Below are 10,318 nucleotides of genomic sequence, written 5' to 3'. Positions count from 1 at the left end.
ACTTTGTATGAGCACTTAAATCTTCTTAGGGAAAAAATAATTAAAAATTCCATAAAATAGAATTTCAAATCAAACTGGTCACAACAAAACACCTTTCAGTGTCAAAAGTAAAATGCCCCACTGACTAAATTCTCTATAGACATACAGAGGTTATACATTAACTTGGGACGCTAAACAGATTCCCGGATGAGGGTCAACCCTACGGTAAAACCGGCATAACTAGAACATTGTAGAAGCTATTTACATCTTAAGTCACGTAGTTCCAGTCAGCCTCGATTTCACTCTTATCAAACACACATTAAATGTTTTTTTTTAATTGTTTGCAAGAACTGTTACTAATTTGGAATCAAGGTCAGGAACTAGGTCAGCAGTAGGTGTTTACGACTAAACGGACAGGTCAAACTAATTTCTGGAAAGTATCAAATCCCAGCTAACAAAATTGTAATGCTTTAACATGTAATGAAGTAAAAATAAAATTAAAACTTACAGACAACTGAATTAAATCAAATATAAATTAAATCAAATATATATAACAATTCTAGGAAACTAAATATCTTTTTAAAATTTTACAAAGCTTGTTGTCTTTTACTCTTTTCTGTTACTTATTGTAAGAGCATAGACTCGTAGCAATACAAATATGAAATATAAAGCTTCCCAAAAGCTGGTTAAATTTACATATGCACACCATAATCTAAAACAAGTAAATTTATATAGTCATCGTCATATAATTCGTTGAACGATTATGTAAGGTACATTTCCGTTTTATGTTTACACACACAGTTGAGATGATTTATGAAGACATAAAACAATAACATTTTTAATTAATGTGGCCATTTTTTCTCAATCGAGGCAAGTCCTTCGTGATTGAGTAAGCCTCATTCTTTTTTGATCATATAATTGAAAACATTTTCCTTCCTTAATTATAAAGTAAAGAAGGCATTTATTACGCTATGATTTTCACATGGAAATTCATAAATTTAAAATCATCTTCAATTTGGAAACCTATTTATTAGTCTTAGTAATACGTGAAATCGCACCAGCTTTCTGCTTAAATCTTTAACGCACGTACATTGAAAGAACGCTATAAACTTTGCAGCTATAAGTGTCATTTTGGAGAATCTGATTACACATACCTACAAAATGGCGTTTATTCACTTTATTTCGTTGTTTGTCCCTCCAACTTCCACTGATGATTATTTTATAAATTCCTTGAGAAATGCTTAGCAGCAAATTCAGTGATAACGTACATCAACATTTTTAGACGCAATCGCTAAGCAGGGTGATCCTGTTTAATCCGATTTCTGTCGCGCGCTATGATGTAACAATGAACGCACCTGCTATTGGAAAGAAGTTGTACTACAAATATAAACAGACACGACAACGTCGTCATTCATAAACAAAGCTTGGAAAACCACCGGCAGGAAAAATACGGCACACAAGTCCAATAAATTGGAGTCAATTACGCAACTTCGTATATATCTTATGTATGGTATTCAATTCGTACACAATACCTATTTTCCCCATATATCTTCCTTTATACACGTAAATGACAGTAGTAAGCGGCTGTCAAGTCAAATTTATTTTTAGTTAAATTTTGCATTGTGCTAAATTATAATTTTGAAGAAATGTCATATGTACAAGTTAAAAACTAAACGTACTTATAAAAAATTATGTTACTCCTCTATCCCATTCATAGCTGAACACCAATAAAGGTGATGAATGAAAATGCGCATGACTCTTGTTCACGCGCCTTTTTTCTTGATTCCTCCTGTACTAGTAATAGTTCAATCCGCCATCAACTTTCCTGACCTAGTCTGATACTGAACTGCCTTTGCAAAAGTCTATAGCGATCGATAATTTTAATCGAGAATATTTGTTATGACAATTATTGTGCAGATAAATAAAAAAATCACAATTGAATAAAGTTTGTTAGAATTATATTACGATTAAATTTTTGAACTAAAATTCATTTTTACATTTATACCAGTAAATGATCTTACATTACCCATGTGACTTTTACTTAAGGAGTAATCAATAGAACAAACAACATAGATCCTGATCTGCAGGAGCATAATACCACGGTAGATAAGGATCTTTGTTGTTTGCCGTTTGTCTCAACTTTACACGAGTATATACGGTACTCAAGCTTGCAGCTATATTATCAGCCCTTCACCCGTGATGATATCGTCCATCAGTATCAACACAGATTTGTGGGGTTGATTTATCGGACTTATGATGCACATGCTACGGCAGACAAAACACTTACATGTTTAGTAACGTTGTCGTGACATTAACTAATTGCACCCGATTATTCACAATGACTTTTAAATTAAAAAAGGGCTAATTATGTCCGTTATATTAGTTGAAAAATGTTTTTAGAAAATTAGCTTCTGACAACGAGAAAAAAATTATCATTGTTGAAAACAAATTCTTAGCCCACCCCCTGAAATATTATTTGGTTGGTTCATAAAGATCAATGCATCTAGTGAGAGATTTTAAGCACTCTTGGGACTCTTATTGTTATAAATTCAGTCATGGTGGACCGAATCCGCAAATTCATTATTTAAAAGAGGAAAGGGGGGGGGGGTACAATTCTTAACCACGAAGGTAAACGTGTCAGAGTAAGATAAAGTCGCATGATACTAACAAAGCGCAGTGTTAACGGCAGATTCCCGAAGCCACGGTTGATTTGAATTCTCATCATTATTACTGGTTTACCTGTTATGAAAATAGTACAGTCTTATTATATGTGCAGCAATGCAATGGAAAACGTTTGGCTTACAGGTAGTAATGGCGAAAAATCTGAGGTTTGTGCGACATTCAATAACGGCACAGTAGCTACAAAGACAAAACAGTGTTACGTACTTCAACATGTAATTAGCACATTGCGCAACAGCGATACTATTTTCAGTCATTGGGTGCGTATTTCAAGCCTTATTTATAGAGTCGTCTGCAGGTGGCGGAATAGCTTGTCATAGCAGATAGCGAAGCGTAGTGTTGCTCCAGATATAGGTAAATTGGTGATAAAAGGAGATTATCGATTCACTGGTGGTGACATCGTCAGATGTTGATATTGACTTAATCAACACAGATTTGACATAGACCAGAGAGTTTCATAAGGCCTATAGTGCAGATTCAAGGAGGGAGGGTTGGAGTGATTTTTGATGGCTAGTGAAACCAATCATGTAGACGGGAAATATATTGTGACACAGACAAGTGACATTCGGTCATCTCAGTATGACATGCAGATCGGTCACTCCCTAAAGTCATCCAGATTTACTGTCAAGAATGGAAACCTGTATGTTGTGAAAGCTTCCGTTCATGGAATCTCTGATATTGGTACCCCGGGTGAGTTTAGGTACAGTGCCAGTAGGACAAGCCACATTCAGAGTGAAGTATTGTCTGACGGACCAAGCGTGGTGAAGAGCTGTCCCCCTAACCCTCCAACGAGTCTGGCGGCCTCCTTAGAGCTTGGAAATCAACATTGCATCCAGGACCCCAAAATGACTGGTTGGGATGAGATCTCTATTGAGAGTCCAACATACAGCGACTGTCGCCATCAATATTCCTCCACTCCTGTCACTCGTAGTAATTCCATAGGCGGTAGTTTCCCGATCGTAAGGCAGCAAGCTAGGTTGAAATCAAGCATACAAGTACGAGCACACTCAACAAAATCTCTTCCAGATAAGATACTGACCAATGATGCTGATAACAAACCAGTATCCACAGTTGTCATTCCATCAAGTGTTCTTCAGAATAGAAATAAATTAAGGACAGAAAGTAAACAAGATTCAGACAAGGACCAAATATGGCTGACATCAGTTTCTTACCCTTCCAGTGGTACCAGCAGTTCCCAACAGTCCCCTAGGTCTGTAGGGACAGAGGGGACGTTTAAAAATCAAGTACACCCTGCATCAAAGTTCCTACAGCAGGAATCAAAGCAACCATCACAGCTGCTTAGGAAAAGCACTGATATATTTGGGGTACAGCTAGAGGTAAGTTTTATTGTTTGACAGAATATGCTGAAGACGTTTGTTACATTTCTGATGTAGTTTGTTTTGTTTTCTGTAGTGTTATAAAAAAAAAACTAATTCTCAAGTTTTCTAATTTTCTTTACATAAACCTTGTCAAAATTTATTAATGCATATGTTGAAAATGTGTTAGTGTTGCAAATGGTAAAATGCAAGTTGATGATGCAAATAAGTAAAGATTTACCAGTGTTTTCATGAAAGATTTAAAAGTCACAGCAGACCAATACTCGTTACTGTTTGGAGAGTCAGTCTTTTGTTTATAGGACTCTTCACTAAAAGAAAAACAAATTCAAGAGCTTGAAACTAGTTTATTCCTGACAAGTCAGATGAATCTATAAAAATGACTTTATGTAACCACTTTTTAAAAAATTGTTTATATCTGATATTTTAATATATAATTTACATATATATGTGTTCATATTTTAATGAATTCTTATATAATTTGTATTTTGTTCATGTAACATTTATGAAGGATGCACTTGGCATAAAGCCTTGGAAAAACATTAAAATATTTATTTGTATTGATCTCAAAGAAGTCAAATTAAATTAGATTTTAACATAAAGTTCTATAAGTGCTCAGTGGTATAAGGACATATTTACCGAGTTTACAACAAATTTCCTTTCATTTTATATCATTAACAATTACAGCTAGGGTGTTGGAATATCATTTCTCTCTTTTCTCCTGTGAGCAGATTTTCTTTTACGCTGAACAAAACAATACTTAAGAATACATGGCTTAGAAACAGTTTCCTTCCTCTGGTATCTGATTTTAGTTTGCAAAATTAAAGCAGCTATTTTGACTTCCTCTGCAGTTAGATGCCCTGCCCTTGTCAAACTGCTAATTAGATGGCAGCTGACAATGCATGTAAGAGGGTGAAAGTATGTTGCCCTTGTAGTTTGGGGAGAGGCCCCAGGAGTCTCATATCGCTAATGAGTGTGCAGGCACAAAGCAGATTGTTTGTGTTTTGGAAAATAATTTGAAACTAAGATCCAATGAGACAGTGAAAGCAATTTACCAATGTAAGGCCCAAACAAAAAACATGTTTCCTATTGCACTGGTTTTAAAATTAGGGTAGGCAGGATGGTTTAATATATATATATATATATATATATATATATATATATATATATATATATATATATATATATATATTTATATATTTATGTGTGTGTGTGTGTGTGTGTGATTTATAGGGTCAGCAATTAGAAATGGGTGGTCGGCTGACTGGAAATGCACATATTTTTTTGTTCTGCCTAATAGTTACTTAATATTATGTTAAATAGCTATTGCTAATACATTGTTACGTATATTTAAATTCCATAGTTTGTTAGGTCATTTTTAATTCATTATATGCTATGGGTTATGTAAAATTGTATTTTTATAACTGACCTTGTCCAAAATTATGGTCATTGTCTACCTGAGCAGAATTGTTGTGTTTTTATTCTTAAAACAACTAATATATAGTTTATACTTCTGTGTGAGTATTGGTTAAATATTAGGATCATTATCTTTGTCTGAGTCAAGGACATTATGTTTATAATGTTCTTCAGTATAAATTTAGTAACACACCTTATAATTGAAACTTGAATTGTTCTAGAAATGAACATTTGGTCCTTATCTGGGTTATTCCTTTGTGTCTTAGATTGTTATATAATCTTGTTTCCTGGAAAAAAATATTTAGTCCTGCAAAAATGTCTGGACACTAATCATTTGAACTTATTAATTTAGAGTGTGGTTTGGGTGAAATTGTTTGTTATTCTCTGGAATTACAAAGTGCTCTGTAATGATATTCTTCCACAGAGACATTAACTTAGGATTATAGTGAATTCAGACAAGAATTTGTTGGATTATATTATTTAGATTCATCAAAATACTTTTGGTACATCACTACAATTCAGGCCATTGGTATGTTATTACATTAGAGACTGTTGGTACATCACTACAATTCAGGCCATTGATATATTATTACATTAGAGATTGTTGGTACATTACTACAGTTCAGGTCATTGGTATATTATTACCTTAGAGACTGCTGGTACATCACTACAATTCAGGCCATTGGTATATTATTACATTAGAGACTGTTAGTACATTACTACAATTCAGGTCATTGTCATATTATTACCTTAGAGAATGTTGGTACATCACTACAATTCAGGTCATTGGTATATTATTACATTAGAGACTGTTGGTACATCACTACAATTCAGGTCATTGGTATATTATTACATTAGAGACTGTTGGTATATCACTACAATTCAGGTCATTGGTATATTATTACATTAGAGACTGTTGGTACATCACTACAATTCAGGCCATTGGTATGTTATTACATTAGAGACTGTTGGTACATCACTACAATTCAGGCCATTGGTATGTTATTACATTAGAGACTGCAGGCCACTACAGTCACAACACCTTCAGTGTTGGAAGTTATTTGAAATGCCACTCAAGTTTATTCAGAACTTTATTCATTAGGACTTGTATTAAAATTCTAGAATTATTTGGGATTAAATTCACATTACCATAAGTTATATTTATATTTTCACTTTATTTAGCAAGTTAAATAAATTATTTGTTGAATTTTACAAAACCTTGTGGTTTTAGCTCATTTCCATTACTTATTTTAAGACCATAGACTTGTAATATTATGCAGTCAAGTGTTAGATTTAGGTGACTGATACCTTTTGAACCAAAAACATATTTGTATTGAACTGAGTGTGTTGTCAGATAGGCAGATCTTATACATGTAGGATGGGCATCATTAATATCACTGCAGCTTCAGCAAAGGATATCACAATTTTAAATGTGTAAATCAATAATGTCTCTTGATGCACTAGGACTTGGGCAGTCAGATCTCAGTGTATGTTTGCTTGCTTTGAGATGGAGTTATAAAAAAGTTAGCGTGTGTCAAGAAATTAATCCCCCTAAATTTAATGAATCCCCATCCTTAGAAATGAGTGAGTGTGCAGACATCTTTCACAGCTAATTTGACAAAAGGAGGTTGAATTGCATGTATAAAGCTTTCATATTTAGTGGCAGTGTTAAATCTAGTAGCAAATGCATTTGATGCATTGCCATTTTCATAATACTAAATCACTATTTCTCTGCTGACACTGAATTGAAACAACTCTAAATTCTATCTCATTCATTTATTTATTGTCACATGTACATTTCTTAAAACGTACTGTAAACAACCTATTAAAAATTATTGTTCTCATATGAAAACTGTCCCCTTAACACAAAAATTGACAAGTCCCCTTTTCCAAAAATATCAGCGGGGGATTCCTAGTGTCTCTGAAATCCAAGAGAACTTACTGATACTCGTGCTAATACCAAATTATGTAGATAAAAATAGTCATCTTGATATGAGACAAAATACTGTAATTTAATTTTATGTAAGGATGATAGTGGCACATTTTAGAAAATTTGTATTTTGAATACGGGCCATGAACTTCTTAATACATTGAAAAGAGTAATTATAATCTTCCCCAGAAAGTATACTGTAACCAGGACAACAAAAGAAAATTGAAAAAATCATAACACAGGAGTTGAATTCTATCTGGTCACAAGCCCATCTATTTAGTACCATAAGTTGAGACCAACTGCAAACTGCATAGACCCAGATCAGAGTATGTGCAGTTAGGAGTAATCAGTAAACAACATAACAGTAGATTCTGATCTGCAGGTATGTTATGCTACAGCAGATTAGTATATTTGTTGTTTTCAGCTTGACTCAACTTATTAGCAAGTATATACAGTGATCAGCAAGTTTACAAATCCTTTTTAGTATTTGAACTATCTTTTATGTTATCACTGGTCTGTATCAGAGATGAAATTCACACCAATATTTTCGTTAAGTTGTACAAACTTGCTATAAGGTGTTTTGCTGAAAGGCTGGTTCATTTGTTGAGCAATGAGAAGTTGTTGTTGCTGTTGTTGTTATAGGGTTGAATGCCATTTTTAGCACCAGATAGGCTATACCAGCAAGCTTTTTCACATGCTCACATTGGCTGAGCCCGAGACTCGAACCCATGCAAACAGAGGTGATATGGTAGTGATCCGTAATGGTGATCAGCACTTTTGACCACATGGCCACTTGGGGCCCTGGGCAGTGAGAATAAAGTGTCTTGCCATTATATGCTGCAGTGTACAAAATGCTAGAAAGTCTGTCTCGTCATAGGAGTATTACTCAAAAATAAGTTTAAAATAAGGTTGGAGACTCCAGCAAATGCTGGTGATATAACTTGTAGTGTATGTGTACAAGCTGAGAAACGTGAGTCACATTTTCAAAAGATTCAAGTCACAGAATGTCATGAATACTACAGTAGTTGTAGTTGTAGCACAGGTGTCTCAAATATGAAAGAAGCAGAACTTATGTTCTTGATTGATTTTGGTTTTGAGACAGTTTTATAATGATAACAACTTAAGGAGGTTGACACAGTTGCATGGGATTAATCCTCCTTATTAAAAGTAAGTTAAATTTATATATGGATATAAATAGAAGGTTTTCTAGGAACATCCCCCAACTATTTATATTGCATATACATGTATACAGAAAAAAAATAGACAACAAAGTGGAAGATTTCAGAAATTATACTTAAAAGTTTTAATGTATTTGTCAGATCAAACAGGTTCCACTTTTAAGCCATTGAATTAGATTCTAATTAAATGTATTAATGTTTGTACTGTCTCTAATTTCCTTTCTGATTCTTTACTACATTATTGGCCCTGAATACTGAAAACCTTTCTCAAAGAGGTCTTTATTTGGTTTTGGAATGGAGGATCGTTTGATATATGCTGACGTAGTGGAGAAGATCATATTTGTTACATTAGTTTCAGGTTGTTGAGATTCTACCTAAAATTACATGATTGTCACCTATTCTACGCATCTAAGGTTTCTGTTACCGATATTGGCATGAAACGCATACTGAATTCAACTGAGTTGCTTACCATTTGAAAAGCAGCAATTGTCACCAGAATATTTTGTTCAAAATAATACTAATTTTGGACAAATGGGATACCACCCCTATGTTTTCATGACTCGTGATATGTCAGCCTATTTTGTGCATGGCTTTGGAAAGATGTAATGTTTATACATTGCGCTAGGGAAATGAAATGTATTATTTTGTACTCGTTCTGTCAGCATTTCAGCTGATGAACTAGGTCATGTTTATAGCTGGTTTTTAAAATTCAACATAACAGAGCCACTAAATAGCAAGGGATATTAAGCAAACTAAAGCGATCTTGTAAAAAAGATTAGTAAAAGTTCATTATTTTGTAAAAGAAAGCTATTATGCTGAAGAGAAACAACAATGAATAGGTTGTAATGTGTTTACAACATCTCATTTATGGAGAAAAAGATTAATAAAGAAGTTAGAAACAGACTATATGCCCAGGAATTTCGTGAGAATCCATCAGAAAGGCAAGTTGACAAATTGGATAGCAGACGATAAAATAGGTGTGGGACAACTTCTTGCAAAATTGAAACTTGGATTAAGATACAGCATTGTTTTATGGTAAATAATTCTATCATTTAAATAATGTATTTATTTGTATGATTCTAAAAGATAAATATTAAATAGGTTTTATTCTGGGTTACAAGTTCAGGGAGGTCATGGAGTGGGTCATCATGTTGATATTTAGAAATCACATTTTCAGATTCATTTAGAATAGAAAAGTAGGTTAATTTTGTACATTTTATGAACATCACTTTCTTTAATTAAAGGACAATTGTTCTTTCTTCATACAGTTTGGATTTTCAGCCCAAAACAACATGTGATCCTATTCGTTGCACAGAATTACCTGATACTCAGAAAAGGCAGATATATATGAAGCCATGATTATTGTTAATGTTGTTGTTGTTGTTATTATTATTAATTATTATTATTACACATAGCCACCACAAAACCTGCACATTGACTTGTGGTCAACCTTTTAACATTGCCATGGTGTGATTAAAAGCTTGCACAATACTTTAACATTGGCTTTCACAATGCTTTAACATTGGCTTTCACATTGCTTGAACATTTTCCTTCACAATGCTCTAACACTGGCTTTCATAAATGCTTAAACAATGATGCAGTGTTGCCACAACTACTTGGCATAACTACTGATGACATAAGCATTGCCACTGTTCACATTTGTCTCCGAAAAAGGGAGACAAAAAGCAGGCTTTTTATGCAAAGTCATGACATATGAAGAAGTAAAATGACCATCAACTATAACAATAATTTTTATAAAAAAAACTTGAAGTGTAATCTAGAGTGTAAATGAACGTACATAT

General features: G+C 33.6%; 1 protein-coding gene across 1 annotated transcript in view; it reads left to right on the top strand.

Annotated features, from left to right (window-relative positions):
* The first annotated feature begins 2,937 nt into the window (after window positions 1-2,937).
* Window positions 2,938-10,318, top strand: part of LOC149803593 (ras-GEF domain-containing family member 1B-like) — a 189,056-nt gene continuing 181,675 nt past the window's right edge. The window contains exon 1 of the mRNA XM_089953336.1: window positions 2,938-3,995. Within this exon, the coding sequence (XP_089809462.1) occupies window positions 3,165-3,995 (831 nt within the window). The 5' untranslated portion in view covers window positions 2,938-3,164. The remainder of the gene's footprint in view (window positions 3,996-10,318) is intronic.

This window comes from Sinohyriopsis cumingii, chromosome 3, assembly GCF_028554795.1.
Source record: "Sinohyriopsis cumingii isolate HCF-2022 chromosome 3, ASM2855479v2, whole genome shotgun sequence".
NCBI classification, from domain to species: Eukaryota; Metazoa; Mollusca; class Bivalvia; order Unionida; family Unionidae; genus Sinohyriopsis; species Sinohyriopsis cumingii.
The sequence above is the reverse complement of the archived record's forward strand: the minus strand, read 5'-3'. Positions and strand labels throughout refer to the sequence as shown.